Here is a 22,531-nt window from a genome sequence, read left to right on the forward strand (position 1 = left end):
TAACTTATAAAAATATATTTTTCATTAAGATCATTAACCATTTCACTGTTAACACAAAGCACAGAAGATCCAATATAGAATGTCAAATAAATCAATTAGTACAGCTGAATGCTTGAATTAACCAATGTTGTTACTTCATTATACACGGATCAAACAACACAGCCTCAGGCACTAGCGTGTCTGCAGTTGGCAAACTTTAAAACTTTGATAACGTCAGGATTAATGGTTTTCTACTTCTCAATTGGTAACTTGAAGAAATATACAGAGGTTTAGAAAAAGTCATCTCTAATTCACTTGAGGAAAAAAGCTTATGTCACGCACGCAGAATCACTGGAGGTTAAGGGCATTACACAAGCTTAAACTACTCATACTATAGATGGAAAATTAATTCTTAGAGTAATCAATTATCTATTGCTCTTCTGTCTTCATTAGCTGAGCTGATGCAGCTATTTATTTCAATCATGTATAGAATCAAATAATAATCAAAGGGACTCGGCTGAATGAGTTATGAAGCGTAATGAAACAGTTAAAGGGACTCGGCTGAATGAGTTATGAAGCGTAATGAAACAGTTAAAGGGACTCGGCTGAATGAGGGATGAAGTGTAATGAAACAGTTAAAGGGACTCGGCTGAATGAGGGATGAAGTGTAATGAAACAGTTAAAGGGACTCGGCTGAATGAGGGATGAAGTGTAATGAAACAGTTAAAGGGACTCGGCTGAATGAGGGATGAAGTGTAATGAAACAGTTAAAGGGACTCGGCTGAATGAGGGATGAAGTGTAATGAAACAGTTAAAGGGACATAACTGAATGAGGGATGAAGTGTAGTGAAACAGTTAAAGGGACATGACTGAATGAGGGATGAAGTGTAGTGAAACAGTTAAAGGGACATAACTGAATGAGGGATGAAGTGTAGTGAAACAGTTAAAGGGACATGACTGAATGAGGGATGAAGTGTAGTGAAACAGTTAAAGGGACTCGACTGAATGAGGGATGGAGTGTAGTGAAACAGTTAAAGGGACATAACTGAATGAGGGATGAAGTGTAGTGAAACAGTTAAAGGGACATGACTGAATGAGGGATGAAGTGTAGTGAAACAGTTAAAGGGACTCGACTGAATGAGGGATGGAGTGTAGTGAAACAGTTAAAAAGACTTGGCTGAATGAGGGATAAAGTTTAGTGAAACGGTTAAAGGTACACAACTGAATGAGAGAGGCAGTGCAATGAAATAGTTAAAGGGACACAGCTGAATGAGGGATGAAGTGCTGTGAAACAGTTAAAGGGACACAGCTGAATGAGAGAGGCAGTGTAGTGAAACAGTTAAAGGGACATCGCTGAATGAGAGATGCAGTGCAGTGGAACAGTTAAAGGGGCGCAACTGAATAAGAGATTCAGTGTAGAGAAAAAATTAAAGGGACATGGCTGAATGAGAGATGCTTTGTAGTGAAACAGTAGTGCAAAAATATTAGCGCAATACTGCTAACAAGTCCAAAGTTTTCTTTTTTTATTGCTTGAGTGATAGAGGCCTATTTAACAACAGTCTGTTGGAACCTGATCCGACAGTGCGGATCAGGTCCGACAGACATCGCTGAATGCGGAGAGCAATACGCTCTCCATTTTCAGCATTGCACCAAGAGCTCTTGTGAGCTGCTGGTGCAACACCGCCCCCTGCAGACTGGCAGGGGTGTCAATCAACCCGATTGTACTCGATCGGGTTGAATTGTGGAGATCTATGTCCGCCTCATCAGAGCAGGCGGACAGGTTATGGAGCAGCTTCACAGGTTGCCACTGGAGTCTTCTTCCGCTCCTCCATAACAACATCACGGAGCGCTCCCCCACCTTCCGTTTGAGGATGCCCACAGATGCACAATAGGGTTTAGGTCTGGAGACATGCTTGGCCAGTCCATCACCTTTAACCTCAGCTTCTTTAGCAAGGCAGTGGTCGTCTTGGAGGTGTGTTTAGGGCCCAGTCTCCGAAGGGAGGGGATCATGCTCTGCTTCGGTATGTCTCAGTACATGTTGGCATTCATGGTTCCCTCAATGAACTGTAGCTCCCCAGTGCCGGCAGCAATCATGCAGGCCCAGACCATGACACTTCCAACACCATGCTTGACTGTAGGCAATACACACTTGTCTTTGTACTCCTCACCGGTTTGCTGCCACACACGCTTGACACCATCTGAACCAAATAAGTTTATCTTGGGCTCATCAGACCACAGGAAATTTTTCCAGTAATCCATGTCCTTAGTCTGCTTGTATTTTGCAAACTGTTTGCAGGCTTTCTTGTGCATCATCTTTAGAAGAGGCTTCCTTCTGGAACAACAGCCATGCAGACCAATATGATGCAGTGTGCAGCGTATGGTCTGAGCGCTGACAGGCTGACCCCCCACCCCTTCAACCTATGCAGCAATGCTGGCAGCACTCATATGTCTATTTCCCAAAGACAACCTCTGGATATGACGTTGAGCACGTGCACTCAACTTCTTTGGTCGACCATGGCGAGGCCTGTTCTGAGCGGAACCTGTCCTGTGAAACAGCTGTATGGTCTTGCCCACCATTTTGCAGCTCAGTTTTAGGGTCTTGGCAATCTTCTTATAGCCTAGGCCATTTTTATGTAGAGCAACAAATCTTTTTTTAAGATCCTCAGAGAGTTCTTTGCCATGAGGTGCCATGTGGAACTTCCAGTGACCAGTATGAGAGTGTGTGAGTGGGATAACACCAAATTTAACACACCTGCTCCCCATTCACACCTGAGACCTTGTAACACTAACGAGTCACATGACACCGGGGAGGGAAAATTGCTAATTGGGCCCAATTTGGACATTTAAACTAAGGGGTGTACTCACTTTTTTTGCCAATGGTTTAGACATTAATGGCTGTGTGTTGAGTTATTTTGAGGGGACAGCACATATACACAGTTATACAGGCTGTACACTCACTACTTCACATTTTAGCAAAGTGTAGTTTCTTCAGTGTTGTCACATGAAAAGATATAATAAAATATTTACAAAAATATGAGGGGTGTACTCACTTTTGTGAGATACTGTATATACTTACACAAACACACACATATACATATATATATATATATATATATATATATATATATGTATATATATATATATATATATATATATATATATATATATATATATACACACACACACACACACACACACACATACACACACACAGAGCAACAATACACTACTGGAACCTAGCTGCACGTCAGGTGAGACAGTTTACAAAAACCTACTGTACAAACCACAATTTCCAAACCTCATTTTCACTGTGCACAACAGGGTTTCTATTTTCCCCATTTCTATTAGAGAAAGAAGATTGTGCTTTTAAACAAACAGGAATGATTAGTAAATATTTAAAGTGAAGGTCAATTTTCATCAATGAGTGCCCGGTTTTTAAAAATACTTTTAAAAACAGGGGCACTTTCATTGATGAAAATTAACATTGCACTGGATTTGAAGAAATACTTACCTTTTACTCCTGCAAAGCTGGATCGCCGATCTCAGCTTCAGTTCGTCTGTACTGACGTCAGAAATGACAAAAACCGGCTTCCTCCAATCATAGCTTGCACCCCAGAGCGTCCAGCTTGTGATGCCTGGCTGTGATTGGAGGAAGCCAGTTTCATCATTGCTGTGGTCTAAAGCAGGAAGAAGAAGGAGGGGGATCGTCGATCCGGCTTTGCAGGAGTAAAAGGTAAGTATTTCTTCAAATCCAGTGCAATGTTAATTTTCATCAATGAAAGTGCCCCTGTTTTTAAAAGTATTTTTAAAAACCGGGTACTCATTGATGAAAATTGACCTTCACTTTAACTCACGATCACGACAACCCAATTACCAAACAGAAGCTCGTTTCTAAAGACGTGAGTACTATATTTTACAGTTCCAAAAATGTGAGTACAAAATAAAAACAAAAATATTAAGAGTGTGATTGCTAAACTCTATTTTGCACTCATGATTTCTATTTGCTCCCGTTTTCTGCAGATCTCGTTAGCTGTACGGGACATCATGTTTCTATTAAATGCATATACACATGTAAATGTCTGTCCTGCCCACTACTGAGGGACTATACAATAGTGCTGAATACAGGTTTAATGAATCTAGACCGTATATTGATATGTACTTCTAAAATTATGCCTGTGGCTGTTTCAGAGTGTTTTGCACATGCTCAAGATAATAGAATTATGAGATACAAATTTTGGGTTTCATCAAGTCCCTTTAAGCTCTTCAACAAAAGATATCAAGATAATTAAGTTAACTTGAAAACAGAAGTAAATTGAAACATTTTTAAAACTGCATGCTCTATCTAAATAAAGAAGTTTAATTCTTACTTTCATCATGCCCTTTAACAGGTACTTAAAGGGACATGAAACCCAAAGATTATGCAATTTTAAATAACTTTCTAATTTACTTCTATTATCTAATTTGCTTCATTTGGTTTATATCCTTTGCTGAAATGCATATCTAGATAGTCTCAGTAGCTGCTGATTGGTGGCTACACATAGATGTCTCATGTGATTGGCTCACCCATGTGCATTGTTTCAACTAAGGATATTTAAAGAATGGAGCAAATTAGATAATAGAAGTAATTTGGAATGTTGTTCAAAATAGTATTCTCTACCTGAATCATGAAAGAAACATTTTGGGTTTAGTGTCCCTTTAATGATAGACAGACCGATAGATAGATAGATAGATAGATAGATAGATAGAGATTCATGAAAACACGTAGAAGCCATTATATTAATGCCTATAACTAGGTCTTTAAATTTCTACTAATCAACTAATCCCAGACAAGTAAGAATTTTCAGCATAGAAGTACAATAATTGACCTTTTCCTTATATTTAACATTGAGTGGATGTTTTCTCACTGGACTATTAACTCACTAATAAACTACAGTTTTATATTAATGCCTATAACTAGGTCTTTAAATTTCTACTAATCAACTAATCCCAGACAAGTAAGAATTTTCAGCATAGAAGTACAATAATTGACCTTTTCCTTATATTTAACATTGAGTGGATGTTTTCTCACTGGACTATTAACTCACTAATAAACTACAGTTTTATTTGTTTACCACCGCTTATAACCATTTCACAGAATATTACTAAATGTCATGGTTAAAGCAACAGAACAATAGAAAATATAAAAGTCCATTTACTAAGTTGTTTATGTAATAGAAAATGACATTAAAATGTAGATTTAACACTGGGAACAAAGAGAGTTTAATATATTTTATCTAAAACATGTCCCTAAACTCATGCAGAATTTTTGACCTTATGTAGCTTATAGGTCCATTAACTTATTGGTTGGTCAGAAAGTGATTGGATTCTATCTAATGTGAGGATAAAGTCTGTATGCTGATAGCACTGTAAAAGACTGTCTATCCCAGGATGAGATTAGGAACATAAATCGTCTAGCTTATTTTACACAGGATATTGCCTCACAGCTATAGGAACATGTTTATAGAAGAATGGATGTCTGAATGAATGTATACAACACACAGTGACAGCACAGACTAAGTTCCCTCAACACCCTTGGGTGTATTCCATCTGGGCCTGGAGTTTTATTTACCTTAATATTATCCATTTTTTTTCCTGATATCCTCTATACATAACCCAGTTAATGGTATGGGCTGGCATGTTCTAGTTTGTTCCAAAGTATTGTCCATTGGTTCCTCTCTTGTTTATATTGAAGAAAAAAATTCTGGTTTAGTACCTCAGCCTTCTCCCTGTCACTGTTAACCATGCTACCCTCCACGCATTTTAATGTACTTATATTGTCCTCCTTAGATTTTTTGCTATTTATGTACTTAAAGAACCTTTTAGGGTTAGACTTAGAATCCTTTGCAATTAATTTTTCATTTTCAATTTTGGTTAATTTGATTGCTTTTTTGCATGCTTTGTTTTTATTTGTTCCTTATAAATATTGTATGTCGAGTCTGTACTATTTTCTTTGAATAATTTAAATGCCCTACATTTTTTTTCCTAATTTCTCTTAACGCATTTTTATTTAGCCACATTGGCCTGGATTTTTTATTTTTATAACATATGGTATTTGTTGATATGTATATTTATTTAACAACTTTTTAAATGTTATCCATTTATCCTGTATTTTTTATTAGAGAATACTTTGTCCCAATTTATATAATTTAATGATTTCCTTAAATCGTTGAATTTTGCTTTCTTAAAATGAAGTCTCGTCGGATATAATGACAGACACCATTGAGGCGCTGGCCATGGGCATTCCGGGAGTTGTAGAGGCGTGGCTTGGGTTTTTCACCTAATCCCAGTTCAAGCATGCGCAAATTCATAAACACTCTATTGTCCATTTAAAGCAGACATCCTCAAACTTGGCCCTCTAGAGGTTTTGGAACTACATTTCCCATGATGCTCATCTAGCATATCAGCTGGCTGAGCATCATGGGAAATGTAGTTCCAAAACCTCTAGAGGGCCAAGTTTGAGGATGTCTGATTTAAAGCATCTCGTCTTGCGGTCGACTCACTATTTCAAATCTGTCTTGTTTTTCTTTTTCTTTCTATTCCTATTTTGGTTTTCATTTGTCTAATTTTTTAAGGAGTTTTTTTTCAGTGAAACTTGTTCTAGGTGGCAAGACATTAATGGTTGAAAGACAGATGCTGTTCCATTGATTATAAAGGAGAGTGAATCCCAAAACTGTGGCTTTGACAAGGTACAGATACAAATCTTTATGATTTTTTTTCCAGCAAGATATTAGTTTCACCAAAAAAACACATCAAATGTAATATATTCTTGGGCATTTAAATTTTAAACTATGTTTAATGGACATTGAAGTAAATTTTCTCCCCTTTAATATGTTCCCAATAGCCCATTTTACCTGCTGGAGTGTATATAATTGTTTGTTTATTTACCTCTATTTTGTTATTTACAATAACAGATTTTGCCCGTAGAAACTGCCACCTATACTAAAAGTATGAATATCAAAGAGAGAGTTTTTGTAATTAAAATAGCTGGTCACTGAACCCCCAGCCATAGTTAGTATTGCAATACCTAACTATTAAAGGACCAGTCGACACAGTAGATTTGCAAAATCAACAAATGCAAGATAACAAGACAATGCAATAGCACTTAGTCTGAACTTCAAATGAGTAGTAGATTTTTTTTCTGACAATTTTAAAAAAGTTATGTCATTTTCCACTCCCCCTGTACCATGTGACAGCCATCAGCCAATCACAAATGCATACACGTACCACGTGACAGCCATCCGCCATTCACAAATGCATACACACTTATTCTTGCACATGCTCAGTAGGAGCTGGTGACTCAGAAAGTTTAAATATAAAAAGACTGTTCACATTTTAATAGAAGAAAATTGGAACGTTGTTTAACATGGCATGCTCTATCTGAATAATAAAAGTTTAATTTTGATTGAGTGTCCCTTTAAGCTGTGTGTTTATATATAAATAACATTAGCAGATCTAATTTACCTGAAAACTCAGCTTATTTTTATTGGCATGACCTTGAAAAAAACAGGTGATGGTTTTGATTAGCAAAAACAGCTCATTCAAATACCAAAATAAACACAAATAATCAATTTCCCATACATTTAATAATCTGCAGTAGGTATAACAAGTCATTTGGAAAACATTAAGGGGAAACAAATATTATAGAACCATGTCCCTTTAAGGTAAGTATACCTATCAGCAGGCAAAAGCTATAGTGCCATTTATTTTTTATTTTCCCCAACACTGCGATGTAGATAAATCATACAGGTAAAGGGGCCAGGTATATGCAAAGCATGAAATAACATTTAACTAATGAAGTCCTACAATTCTTAGAGTCTATTTCAGAAAATAAGCTCATGTTTTTATGTGCAAGAAAAAAAACTGCTAAAATAAAAAAATGAAAAAAAGCCTTTTGGAAGAAAAAGAAGAATGTTAATCCAATATGTAAGATGATCGTTGTTTTTCATGATTCCCCACTGGGGATATTGTCAATACGTGCAAAAATATCAGACAAAACTCATCAAATTCCAATAATCGTCTTTGACGTTTCTGCCTAAGAGCAGGTCAGTATTATAAAAATATCAAATTATTTTGTCAGAGATCAGAGGGATGTAAGTGAGCACCTTGTAGGAATTATTAAAGCAATAATTAGAACACAAAGACTGTAGTCTCAGATATTAATCCTGGAAAACCCAAGCCGGCTGTGAACAAGGAGATTTTCTCAAGATTGCAGTAAATCACTATCTTGTATTGAAGAGTTACAGCTCAAGGATAATTCTATATCATCTCAAAACAAAGCAACATCTACTGGGAAAGAACAGGGTGACCTATCTAATGCAGCAAGCTACAACAAATTTGCACTCTAGTATAGAAGCAATTCACAAATGCGATTTTATATTGCACATCAAATGCTAAAATGAGTATCAGTATCATATGTTCATTCACTTGAACAAAGGTTAGATAATGATTGTAATGACAGATTCGCGCAATAAGCTCAAATTGTTATATAGTAAACCACTTAGTCAGTTTTTTATGAATGCCCATAATCTTTTTATTTTATGGATATTACTGTAAAAAGGTGCAATTTGTTCAACAGTCAAACACTTGTTCTGTCAATTTACGTGTGTTATGGAGGTATGAGGGCAAATAGTGTGCTATTTTTATAGCTACGCCAGTCAGGTTTCCGTTAAAGAAATATCAGCTAGATTACGAGTTTGGCGTTATGATTGAAAAAGCAGCGTTATGGCCCATAACACTGCTTTTTCCCTAACGCTGCTATTACAAGTCTTGTAGGTATAGGTGTACCGCACACCTTTTAGCCTGTCACGCAACGTCAGTACCGCACTTTTAAAAAAGTCCTTTTTCAATGGGACTCCCATAGCGCCGGTATTACGAGTTTGCCTAGGAGGTCAAAAAGTGAGTGGTACACCCTATAACCACAAGATCCGTACCGCTATCTAAAGTCAGTAGTTATGAGTTTTACGTTACAAATCTGTAGCATAAAACTCATAACTAAAGTGTTAAAATGTACACTAACACCCATAAACTACCTATTAGCCCCTAAACCGAGGCCCTCCCGCATCGCAAACACTATAATACATTTATTAACCCCTAATCTGCCGCTCCGGACATCGCCGCCACTATTAAAATGTATTAACCCCTATTCCACCGCTCCCCGACATCGTCGCCACTATAATAAACCTATTAACCCCTAAACCGCAAGCCCCCACAACGAAATATACTTAAGTAAACTATCAACCCCTAAACCAAAAGCCCCCCAACAACGAAATATACTAAAATAAACTATTAACCCCTAAACCTAATGCCCCCCTAACTTTATATTAAAATTACAATTTCCCTATCTTAAATTAAAACTTACCTGTCAAATTAAATAAATTAATTTTAAACTAACAATTAAACTAAGATAATTATTAAACTACAATTAAACTAACTACCAATTAAATTAAACTAAATATTTAAAAAATCCTAACACTACTCTAAAAATTACCTAAATTACAAAATTACAAAAAAATTTACAAAAACAAACACTAAATTATGAAAAATAAGAAACAAATGATCAAATAAATAAAAACAAACCTAGCCTACAATAAACTACCAATGGCCCTTAAAAGGACTCAGCTCTTTTACCTGTAAAAAAAAATACAAACACCCCCCCAACAGTAACACCCACCACCCCCACAACCAACCCTCCCAAATAACTATCTAAAAAAAAAAACTAAGCTCCCCATTGCCCTAAAAAGGGCATTTGTATGGGCATTGCCCTAAAAAGGACATTTAGCTCTTTTACATGCCCAGACCCTAATCTAAAAATAAAACCCACCCAAAAAAACCTTAAATAAACCTAACACTAACCCCCAACGATCCACTTACAGTTCTTGAAGTCCCGCTTGTAGGATCCATCCAGGCGGCCTCTTCGATCTTCATCCAGCCGGCGAAGTCCTCATCCAGGTGGCAAGAAGTCTTCATTCAGACGGCATCTTCTATCTTCATCCATCTGGCGCTGAGGGGGTCCATCCTAAAGACATCCGGCGCGGAGCATCCTCTTCATACGGTCTTCGCCGTAAACTGGAACTTCAATGCAAGTGACGTCATCCAAGATGGCACCCCTTGCATTCCTATTGGCTTAAAGATTTCAATCAGCCAATAGGATTAGAGCTGCTAAAATCCTATTGGCTGTTGAAATCAGCCAATAGGATTTGAGCAGCTCTCAAATAACTTCAATAACTGTAAGTGGATCGTTAGGGGTTAGTGTTAGGTTTATTTAATTTTTTGGGGGGTGTGTTTTATTTTTAAATTAGGGTCTGGGCATGTAAAAGAGCTAAATGCCCTTTTAAGAGCAATGCCCATACAAATGCCATTTTCAGGGCAATGGGGAGCTTAGGTTTTTTTAGATAGTTATTTTATTTGGGGGGGTTGGTTGTGGGGGTGGTGGGTTTTACTGTTGGGGGAGTTGTATTTTTTTTACAGGTAAAAGAGCTGAATTCTTTGGGGCAATGCCCCACAAAAGGCCATTTTAAGGGCCATTTGTAGTTTATTGTAGGCTAGGGTTTTTTTCTTTGGAGGGGCTTTTTTATTTTGATAGGGCTATTAGATTAGGTCTAATTCTTTTTTATTTTTGATAATTTGTTTCTTATTTTTTGTAATTTAGTGTTTGTTTTTTATGTAATTTAGTTATTTATATTTTTAGTAATTTTAGTTTTTTTTTTTTTTTGTAATGTTAGGTTTTATTTCACAGGTAAGTTTGTATTTATTTTAACTAGGTAGTCATTAAATAGTTCATAACTATTTACTAACTAGTCTACCTAGTTAAAATAAATACAAACCTAGTTAAAAAAAATAAAACCTAAGCTAGCTACAATATAACTATCCTATAAAATAAAAGGCCAAGTGTGTTTGTCCGAAGCCGTCATGCGCAGTAGAGACAGCACGAGGACAAACACACCTGGCCTTACCTGACATGCTGTTTGCGGCGAAATTGGGCATGGCTGGGCAGGAGCGTGGACGTGACAGGGCAAGAGCATGAGTGTGGCTGGGCATGACTGGGCATGGCCGGGGACGTGGTCGGCTGTGGCCGGGTGCGGTCGGCGCAAGAGAGAGGGGAGAGAAATAGAAAGAGAGGGAGAGAGACAAAAAGAGATAGAAAAGAGCTAAAGAGAGGGGAAAGTGCAAAAGAGAGGGCAGGAGAGAGCAAAAGAGAGGGGAAAGAGCAAAAGAGAGGGGAAAGAGCAAAAGAGAGGGGAAAGAGCAAAAGAGAGGGAAGAGAGAGCAAAAGAGAGGGGGAGAGAGAGAGCAAAAGAGAGGGGGAGAGAGAGCAAAAGAGAGGGGGGAGAGAGAGCAAAAGAGAGGGGGGAGAGAGAGAGAGCAAAAGAGAGGGATGGAGAGAGAGAGAGCAAAACAGAGGGGGGAGAGAGAGAGCAAAAGAGAGGGGGGAGAGAGAGATCAAAATAGAGGGGGGGGGAGAGAGATCAAAAGAGGGATGGAGAGAGAGCAAAAGAGGGATGGAGAGAGAGCAAACAAAAGGAGAGAGACACAGAGCAAAAGAGAGGGGGGAGAGAGAGCGTAAAAGAGAGGAGGGGAGAGAGAGCGCAAAAGAGAGGGGGGAGAGAGAGAGTGCAAAAGAGAAGGGGGAGAGAGAGAGCGCAAAAGAGAGGGGGGGAGAGAGAGAACACAAAAGAGAGAGAGCGCAAAAGAGAGGGGGGAAAGAGAGTGCAAAAGAGGGGGAGAGAGCACAAGAGAGGGGGAGAGAGGGAGCAAAAGAGAGGGGGGAGAGAGGGAGCAAAAGAGAGGGGGAGAGAGGGAGCAAAAGAGAGGGGGAGAGAGGGAGCAAAAGAGAGGGGGGGGGAGAGGGAGCAAAAGAGAGGGGGGAGAGAGAGCAAAAGAGAGGTGGAGCAAGAGAGAGGTGGAGCGAGAGAGAGCGCAAAAGAGAGGGGGAGAGAGCGCAAAAGAGAGGGGGAGAGAGAGAGCAAGGGGTGGGACCACTGTACTGCAAAAAATGGCCCGTGTGAACGAGCTTTAGGACTAGTTAGTTATATTGTAGCTAGCTTAGGTTTTTTTTCACAGGTAAGTATTTAGTTTTATAGGTATTATTTAGTTACTAATTTTAACTTTAGTTTAGCTCTATTTTAATTATGTTAAAGTTAGGGGGGGTTAGGTTTAGGGTTCAGTTTAGGGGTTAATAGGTTTATTTAGTTAATAATTGTAAATTTAATTTAGCTATATTTTTATTATGTTAAAGTTAGTGGGTGTTAGGGCTAGGCTTAGGGTTACGTTAGGGTTAGGGGTTAATGGATTTATTTAGTGGTAGTGATGTAGGAGGACAGAGGTTTAGGGGTTAATAACATTAGTATAGTGGCGGCGACATTGGGAGCGTCAGATTAGGGGTTAATAGTTTTATGTAGGTGGCGGCAATGTTGGGGGCAGCAGATATGGGGTTAATAACATTATGTAGTTTGCGGCGATGTCAGGGGCAGCAGATTAGGAGTGTTTAGACTCGGGGTTTATGTTAGGTTTAAACATTATTTTCTTTTTCCCCATAGACATCAATGGGGCTGCGTTACGGGCTTTTGTTTCCGCAATCGCAGCTGTTAGGCTTTTTTTTTTGCCGGCTCTCCCCATTGATGTCTATGGGGAAATCGTGCATGAGCACGTCAAAGCCGCGCTTGTTTTCGGTGCGGTATGGAGCTCAACGCCACCATATCGCCTGCACAAGCCTGCTTTTTCAAAACCTGTAATAGCAGCGCTATAGGGAGGTGAAATAACGGCACTTTTGTGGCGGTGGTTAAAATCCCTATAGCGCTCAAAACTCGTAATCTAGCTGTATGTTTTGTTTTTTTTTAGAAGAGCGTTAAAGGGACAGTAAATGCAAAATTAAAGGGATACTAAACCCAATTTTTTTCTTTCAAGATTCAGATAGAACATGCAATTTTAAGCAACTTTCTAATTTACTCCTATATCAATTTTTCTTCAATTTCTTGAAACTTGTTTAAAATTGTATGCTCTGTTAGAATTATGAAATCATTTTTTTTGGTTGCATGTCCCTTTAAACGTCAAACAAGTAATTTATAAGTAAAGATTCTTGAACAATGATGGTCTAAGGATATTGGATTTATACTTATTAAGCATCTTTATAAGCATTTATTTCTTTAGTGTATTTTTGGGGATTCATTTGGTATATATGCATTATTAAACTTCATATTTCTTCTATGTATATTTAGCAATTTTTGTGCAAAGGTATTTAAAGCTTTACACCTTACATTCTAATATAATACTAGAAGGTCTAATGTATACCTTTGTTTGATGTTATATACAAAAACAATATTTTTCTTTATTATATTAATAAAGCATTTTTCACAGATATAGCACACCTGAAGAAGGGGCAATGAGCTATGTTGGAAAGTAGAAGCTCAGGAGTAAGTTGAGGAACAACTGCCTTACAGAAAGGGTAGTTGATTCATTGAACAGACTTTCAGTAGAGATGGTAAATAAGAACAAAGATTGTACATTAAAGGGATATGAAACCCAAATGTTGAAGCACATGAAAGTGATACAGCATAGCTGTAAATAGATGACTAGAATATATCACATGAACATCTCTATGTAAAAAGGAAGATATTTACTGCAATCTTTCCTAAGTATTCACACCCCACTGTAAAGAGACTTTAAGCAGCCAATCAGAATGCTTGTCTCAGGACTTGCAATGGAGTGTGAATCTGGCATGTTCAGGCACAGTCATGTTATTTTACTATTCAAGGAAGTTTACTATGAAATCTCACAAGATTTCAGTGAAATCTCATGAGATCACAGTAAAGCAAATGGCCTCTGCTGATGCTGATTGGCTATTGTTTTTTGTTTGTTTTCCAACTTGTAGCTGGACAGCAGCTGAAGAATAACTGTTCACAGAGCACTTACTCTGGTGAGCTGAAGAAATTGTGAAGTAAAATATCTTCCCTTTTATTCCGGTGATATTTTTATGTTAGCTTTTTGCAGTTTTGCTGCATCACCTTCAAGTGATTTACCATATGTGTATTATGTCCCTTTAATTAAATAACATATGGGATATTCATATGGCTAGGGTGATGATTAATTCATCTTACATTTCACAAGTAAATATAAGCAGCATTGATGTGTTTTTTTTTATTCTTGCATGCCATTAAACTTTGGTATTATGGATTCACAGTAAAAAAAAAATCCCAGACATCTCTGTTTTTTCTTGGATTTTTGCTCCATAAGAGACACAAAAAGATGCATACATACTCACCATTGTTGCTGCAGTCATCCACTAAGATTATCTCCTTTAGAAGTTCAGTCGGTGTTTGCTTGATGGCAGTGTGAATAGATCTCAAGATCACAGAAAGGGCTTCGTTGACAAATATAAAAACAATGCTGACTTGTGGAAGATTCTCTGGGTACGTGAGGTTTTTGCATCTGTAAAAACCAAAATAAAAGAAGTTTTTCAGCAATAGTAAATTTACATTAATAATCTATTTTCCTTAAACAAATCAAAGTTTTTTTTGTTTTGTTTTTTACTATCATCTTCTCACTTAGGAGTCATCCATTCCGTTACCACTTTTTTTTTTTACTGTACAGTTATCTGGAGGTATAACCTACAAGGAGCTCTGCCAGCTGTCTCATTGGTAATCAGTAGAAAACACTACCATATCTCCAGCTGCTTTTAAACAGCCAAGACTTGAGAAGAAGAGGGGTCGCATTCTGCCTATTACTAACAGCATGGGTAGTACAGATTGTCTGGTCCACCTGACAACTTCAAAGTAAAAAACGTTACTGGGGAGGATACGCATTTACTCATTTATCATGGGTGCCTCCTTAGGTACTCATATATGCCTTAAGCACCCAGTTCCACTTACTGATGAGGTAAAGCTAAACATGCAGCAGGATATATTGCGAGCAGCGAGATTTTGGCGAAACTGAAAGACTTTTATGCCAACATTGTTGCTATAAAATTGGCAACAGATACATTCTGAAGCTTTAAAAGAAAAACATTTTTCTGAAATAAACAGTAGTAGCCTGTGGTAACAGTGTGATACTTATTGGTTCAACAACAAATTGGTAGGTTCCAACATCCAACAAAATATATTACATACACTAAAAATTCAAGTCACTAGTCTTACTTTTTAACAATTTTTTTAAAGGGACAGCCTACTCTTGAATTATTATTGTTTAAATAATCCCTTTATTACCTATTCCCCAGTTTTGCATAACCAACACAGTTATATTGATATATATTTTACCTCTGTGCTTACCTTGCACCTAAGCCTCTGCAGACTGCCCTTTTATCTCAGTTCTTTTGACAAACTTGCATTTTAGCCAATCACTGCTGACTCATAAATAACGCCACAAGAATGAGCACAATGTTATATTTATGGCACATATAAACAAACACTGTCTAGCTGTAAAAACTGTCAACATGCACTGAGATAAGAGGTGGCTTTTAAGATCTTAGCAATTAGCCTATGAGCCTAGGTTCAGATTTTTAACAAAGATTACCAAGAAAACAAAGCAACTTTGATGATAAAAGTAAATTGGAAAGTTGTTTAAATGGACAGTAAACCTTCAACAACAAAAAACAACTATACAAACAAACATATAGTAAACTGATTTTTCATAATTTAGTGTTATAATTTTTTTTTTTTGCTTTAATGTAAAAAAAAAACAATATATAAATGCCTTATTTTGCACTCCCTCTGTTTACCTCATTATGCAAAGCCATTCACAAATGGCTCTACATATAGCCCCTGTGAGCGCGCATCGCCATATTCAATCCCATGATTCATTTCGTTAGAAAGGATTTCAGTAGGAGGAGTATTTTTCTGTGTCTCTATATCGGTCACATGATCTTTACTCTTGGCACGCAAGTGTTTAGCCCTGCAGCATTAGGAAGTACATTTATTTATAAAATAATTTACCAGGAAGGATACATTGAGATTTCTCTCATTTTCAAGTATGTCCTGGGTACATGCGTGTTACTGTAGTGACACTACTGGGAATGCGAACGGGATCGTGCATTACCGTATTGCATATTCATTACACTGATTAGAATAAAAGCTACGATTGGTCGATTGCTTGGACCTATTTCAGTTGCTTGTTCACGGGGCTGTCAGCTATTGCTAGACCGCAGCATGAAGCGGCTGCTTCAAAATCAAAAAATAAGGTAACGGTTATAATTTTAAAAACATTTACATTCTCAAAATATTAAAAATGCAGTTCACAAACGAAATAATATTTTTTTTATTAAACACACTTTTCTGACCCTTTAAAACTGCATTCCCTATGTGAAAGTTTAATTTTGACTAGACTGTCCCTTTAACAAATACCAAGCTGAAAATGTGAAACACCTGTAAAAGAGAAAAACATAACACACTGATAACACATTCTTATGTGGTTATTACAGGAAAAAACTATGGAAACAACATATCACACAAGTGATAGTAAATCCTAGCGTTTTTTAAATGCTAGGGTTTACCAGTACTACAAATAAATGGGACTTTCAGCCATGATGTATAAAATACTTCATGCTGAAAGTTCCTTTATTTGTCTGCAGTGTATGCCACGCAGAGCTCCTTAGGCCGCCAACGACAGAACACTATATTTCAGTGAAGTGATCTTAGCCATAGCATGCTAGCTATCCAGCATAAAGCCAGCTGGGCCGCACAGCTATTGGCTAGGAGGTGGAAATGTCACCTCACTGAAAAATAACATTCTGCTGTGGGTCAGGCGGCCTGAGGCGCTCAGCGCGGCATACGCTACAAACAAATAAAGTAATTTTCAGCATGAAGTATTTTATACATTATGACTAAAAGTCCCCTTTATTTGTTGCACAGGTAAATCCTAGCGTATCACAAACTCTAGGATTTTCCATCACTTTAAGTGACTGTATTCAGTCCCATGAAGCATCTGCTGTACACTTCTGCATGAGTGCCGTGTAAAATATATTTTCCCCGTCATCGTAGCTCTGCGTTAGTTTGTCATTTAACTGCAGCAACATGTCATTTCATAAGAGCCTTTCTCCTGCACTGTAGTGTACACATAAAACTATACTTCTATAATTAAATTCATGGTCAAGAAACAAAAAAGTTTCTTACTGGCAACCAACAACTTTAAAAAAAAAGCTACACAGCAAAGTTAGAGCATTAGACGGTTGCAAAAGTGTTCTCCATTTTGAAGATCAAGTACAAAATATTACAAAAAATATTTTTGCAAGTGAATACAGTGATTGGAAGCTTAGAAAAAAATAAAGAAACCAAAGGAAAATCTATGAACTTTTGCTGCTGAAAATCTGTAGAAATATCCCAAACAGAAAGTATATTTAAAGCAGCCGTACAATAAATGACCCACATTGCAGAATAAAATAGGTGACCGATAATAAACATAAAAACATAAATTATGCTTGCCTGATAATTTTCTTTTCTTCAGATGGAGAGAGTCCACAGCTGCATTCATTACTTTTGGGAATTAAGAACCTGGCCACCAGAAGGAGGCAAAGACACCCCAGCCAAAAGCTTAAATACTCCTCCCACTCCCCTCCTCCCCCAGTCATTCTGCCGAGAAACAAGGAACAGAAATATCAGGGTGAAATATCAGGGTGAAAAAGGTGCCAGAAGAATAAAAATACAGACGCCCCACAGAAAAATATATGGGTGGGGAGCTGTGGACTCTTTCCATCTGAAGAAAAGAAAATTATTGTGTAAGCATAATTTATGTTTTTCTTCAGAAATGTTAAGAGCCCACTGCTGCATTCATTACGTTTGGGAAAACAACACCCAAGCTATAGAGGATACTAAATGCCAAGATGGGAGGGTACAAGAGGCGGCCCATTCTGAGGGCACCAGGCCTGAAACCACTACCCAACAAAACCCTGCTTCGTCCAAAGCCGAGAACATTGGAAGGAAAAGGCCCCAAGGACACTGACCCGCAGATGGTCCGGAAGCATAGCTAGAGACCATAAAATCAGACTCAACTGAACCAACAGTCCACTAGGAAACACAGTCGCCCAGCGGTCGGCCCCCAACCACACACCCCTTGCTAGCAAAGGGAACACCAGCCCAAAACTCCCAAAGGGACAGGGCAAGAGAAAACCAAAGGAGATCGAAAGGACACCACAGAATTCCAGAAAGGAAGACCCCTATAATGAGCTCAGCTCATAAAGACCCAAATGGGTCCAAACAAATAAGGGGAGGCAATGCCCAGACCAACATAACACAAGGCCTAGGACCAGGCATCCGAAACAACGATTTCTACTCTCCATGTTGAGTGGAAGCACCAAAACGACCACAGAAAACTTATCCTCAAGTCATCAGCACCTAGAATACTGAAGTATTCAACACAAATACGTGCAGCAGACCCAGACGAGTAAACACCCTAGTCAGAAAACTTTATGAAAAAGTAAGAGGCGACCAAACAGGATATCGGATTGTGAAAACTCCCAAACAGAGGGCACCCTCTAGGCAATTCCAGCCGCCAGACCGACACATAGGTCCCAAAGGGGAGAAATATAGAACCTCAACTAGGCCCATTACACCCCGCCAGTGGCGTAGCGTGGCTTCTCAGCGCCCAGGGCAAGGCAAGAATTGCGCCCCCCTAATCCATTAGCACTGACTGATTCTCTTCCACCAGTACAGTAGGGATTGGCAAATTTGCTTTGAATCTAGGAGACAGCTCAACAACTTAGGAGACAGGTTTTTGTTTTAAAACAAACTGCTTTATTTTAACAACAAAAATATATACTATATATATATATATATATATATATATATATATATATATATATATATATATATATAAATATATATATATATATATATAATTCTAAACTCTACATTCATCCTTAAAAATTAGGATTCAATATGGTTGCAGGCAGCCATTACTTTATTATATACATTAAGTAAATACATTATATAACTTAACAATTACATTTTTTATGGTTTAATATTTAAACATGGGATTTCATTTTTAAAATACATGTGAGCCAGCATGCCAGAGTGTGAGAGTGATCTATGCTGCTTTAAAGTGAAAGCCAGTTATTATTTTTTTTTTAAATTCATTTTTAACCTGGGTAAAACATACATCTTGTATGTTTTATTTTACCCAGGTTAAAAATGAATTTTAAATAAAATAACCGGCTTTCACTTTAAAGCAGCATAGATCACTCTCACACTCTGGCATGCTGGCTGGCTCAGACTCTGGGTCCTTTGGAAGTTGGAATTTGGCTGGCTGGCTCAGAGTGACTCTGGGTCCTTTGGAACTTGGCTGGCTGGCGGGCTGGCCGGCTGGCCCTGCGACGTCACGTGGGTAACGGTAGAAGCTAAGTTGCATTTTGCGTGCGTTGCCATTTCCAATCCCTATTCCCCAGGGCCCAGGCAAAAACAGGGGCTATAATAATTTAATTATAATTCTGGCTGGCAGTGGCACTGGTGGTCTGGTTCTGATACGGACCTGGTGATGAGTTTGGTAATTTCTGTTGACACTACTTACCTTATCATTGCGGGCGCGGCGTGCTAGTCAGTCTGACTCCACTCTGGCTCTGCTGCTCTGACTTCTTCCTCCCTCCTGACATGTGTGCTGGGAGTGGGAGTGGAACGTGCTAACTAGTGGCGTAAACACTAGTCTAGCAGCAGGTAACGGTCGGATAGGATTACACTCATAAAATTATGATAATTAAATCATTACACAGCATGGCTGGGCGCAGGCGCCTGTCAGATTTTTCAGCCTCCCTGTAGCGCCGCTGGGAGTGGGACTGTGACTGTCTACTGTCTTGAGATGGTGGGGACTGGGGAGGCTGGGAGCCAAGCATTTTGCGCCCCTCAGAATTTTGCGCCCGGGGCAACCGCCCCTGTGGCCCCCCCCACGCTACGCCACTGCACCCCGCAGAACAATGATCTTAGGACTTACACCCCGCCAGGCCGGCCCAAGCATCAGTAGGTCCGAAAACAGGGGTCCGAAGCCAAATAGAAGAACCCCGGCACCCGCTCACAAAAGAAAAAAATGGCTTCAGCCATTCCACAGAGCTTGTGGACCCCCAAGAGGCTCCAGAAAAACAGTCGACAAGGCCGAAGACCCCGAAGAGTCTAGTAACGGCCAATCTCGATGTGGAGTCAGCAAGACACTGGAAGAAAAGAACAACCCAGAGAACATGCCGCTTTCTAAATAGGTTAAACCCTCTGTTCCATCCCTTGAATTCTAGGAAAAGTCCTAAACAAGGTCTCCTTATAGGAGAACAAGCCCCCCCCCCAAGTAAAAAGGGGCCATTAGAGACAGGGTACCTGCCCACGAAGCACAAGGCCACAGGCCGAATAAAAGAACACTCTCTTAACGCAGATGGACCTGGAAGGAATCCCCTGAAACCTATCGCACAGAAGGGTGCATAAACTGCAGTGGTTATCCCTATAACCCCTTGCCTACAGAACCACAAGGCCATCAGGGTACTTCAGCAAACCATCCAAGGGAAACCGTTCATTGAGTCTAGGCAAACCCAATGATAGCGGTAATCAGGAAATCTGGCTGTCAACCAGCTCTACTAGCCAGACTAAAGGTCATAGCCCATACCCGGAAAAGGAGAACCCCAAACCTGCCCTGGATCCTAAAAAGACCGGTTAACAGTGTTTTGGCAAGGATATCTGCCGGACATGCGTTATGAAGAGCACATAGTCACAGCTGGATATGAACTCCAGACTTTCAGCCTTCAAGGAAGCATAGTCGCCTCAAAGCCACTGTGGTACACCATGAATGGGATCCACAAGGGAAACGCTAAGCAACAGCCTCAGCAACCAGAAGAGCCAGGGCAATGACAGGTTCAAGCCTTCCATTGTGTAAAACAAACAATATGCCGGAAATTGAAACACCCCGTCTGAGCTAAAAAACAGACCCACAGGGAGATATTAATGTAACATCCAGGAGAACCCGGAGAACGAGACACCTTGCAAGTCCTGACCTAAGGAGGAGACCACCCCATGCTGAAGTCCAACACTCCAAAGGAGCTAAGGCATCTCAAACCAAGACATTAGAGCCCATAGGCATTCGAATGCCACAAGACGACCCAAGCAAGGGAAAACCACGAGGACAAGGTCACTCGATCAAGGCTAGTCTCCACCTCACCATACGAGACAGAGGGGAACCTGAAACCAAGGATGCGGAACATCCCCAGATCCGGAAAACTCCTAAGCAGAGCCAAAAAGAACTCTCTTGAAGGGAAATTCAGGTCTCCAAAGGAGACCCAACTCACATGGAGTAACGAACAAAATCCAAAGGGTTTTAAAAAGAGAGCAATCCTCTCCCGAAGGGAAACCCAGGGCCCCATAAGGAAACTTAACCCACATGGGGAGGGCAAGGTCTCCCTGACCAGAGAACCTCTGAAGGAGCACATCCAACAGAACAGTTCCTAGAGCCTTCGAAAGGTCAGACCGCCTTAAACCAGCGGTAAGGAGGCACTAAACCTCCAATCCTCCCATGTGAGGAAGAATACTCTAGGTCCCGAGAGACTCGGAAGCAAAATGAGTGATGCAGCGGAATGCTGATGACCCAGTCTTCCAACTTGAAGGCTCAATAAGGACTGAAACAATCCTTCCAGCCTCACAGACCCACGAGTCCTCGTATAATGCTTAGCTGAAACTTGTAAAATAAAAACAAGAAACACAAATAATAAAGTAAGCACTCTGCCCCGCGACCGGACCAGCCAGGCCAAACAGGCGCCACGTGTCTGAACAGTCCACGAGACAGAAGATCTGAACCCAAACAGAAACAGCCTGCAAAAGGACCATAACTGTCAAGCTGCCTAAAGCCTCCCTCAGAGGGGAAGAGATACCAGACAAACATAGTACTAACATATCCCTTAACAACTTCTGCAGTAGTAACAGCGAGAATCGATCCCAGAGATAGTTCCCAAAGGAAACATATAATCAAAATAAACATCATCTTAACCGGATAAAAGGAAATATAAGGCAGCCCGTAGGCAAACGCCTAAGAAGAAACAGGCAGACCCTCAGGACCAGTGAAACAGAACCCTGATCTTCCAGCAAAAACTGGGAAGGATCTCAACAACCGACAATCAGGAGATTACGCCATCCCCACATGTCTAATGAGGTGAACTATTCGAAGCAGAATACTACGGATTCCCGTATCCAGTAAGGATAGGATCCTCTAATAACTCAAAAATGTGTCTGAGTAAAACGCGATGGCGCCCTATTCTGTAACAAAAGGCACAACACTCAGGGACAGCTACACCCACAGGGAATTGTATAGGCCCCCCAAGGCCGGTAGACCCAGGACGATCGGGCACGAGCACAATCGCAAATAAACGTCTGAACTTTGCAAACGCATAATCACCAAAAATATGTGAAAGCGAAAACGAGCTGCAACCTCTGGGGGGAACAAGCCACCCTGTAAGGAGAGATAAACATAATCTGGGTTACCCGCATGTGTAGTAGTAGGGAGGGGTAGGGAACTCGCCTCTCAGAGGACAGAACCCCCCAGAAGCGGATGGCTCAGCAGACCCCTGATTCCT

The 22,531-nt window shown here is 39.6% G+C and overlaps 1 protein-coding gene across 1 annotated transcript in view; it reads right to left on the minus strand.

Moving 5' to 3' along the window:
- GALNT18 (polypeptide N-acetylgalactosaminyltransferase 18) overlaps positions 1-22,531 on the minus strand; it is a 960,883-nt gene that overhangs the window by 315,316 nt on the left and 623,036 nt on the right. Inside the window, exon 3 of the mRNA XM_053720241.1 lies at positions 14,276-14,442. Coding sequence (XP_053576216.1) covers positions 14,276-14,442 — 167 coding nt within the window. The remainder of the gene's footprint in view (positions 1-14,275; positions 14,443-22,531) is intronic.

Source organism: Bombina bombina, chromosome 7, assembly GCF_027579735.1.
Source record: "Bombina bombina isolate aBomBom1 chromosome 7, aBomBom1.pri, whole genome shotgun sequence".
NCBI lineage: Eukaryota > Metazoa > Chordata > Amphibia > Anura > Bombinatoridae > Bombina > Bombina bombina.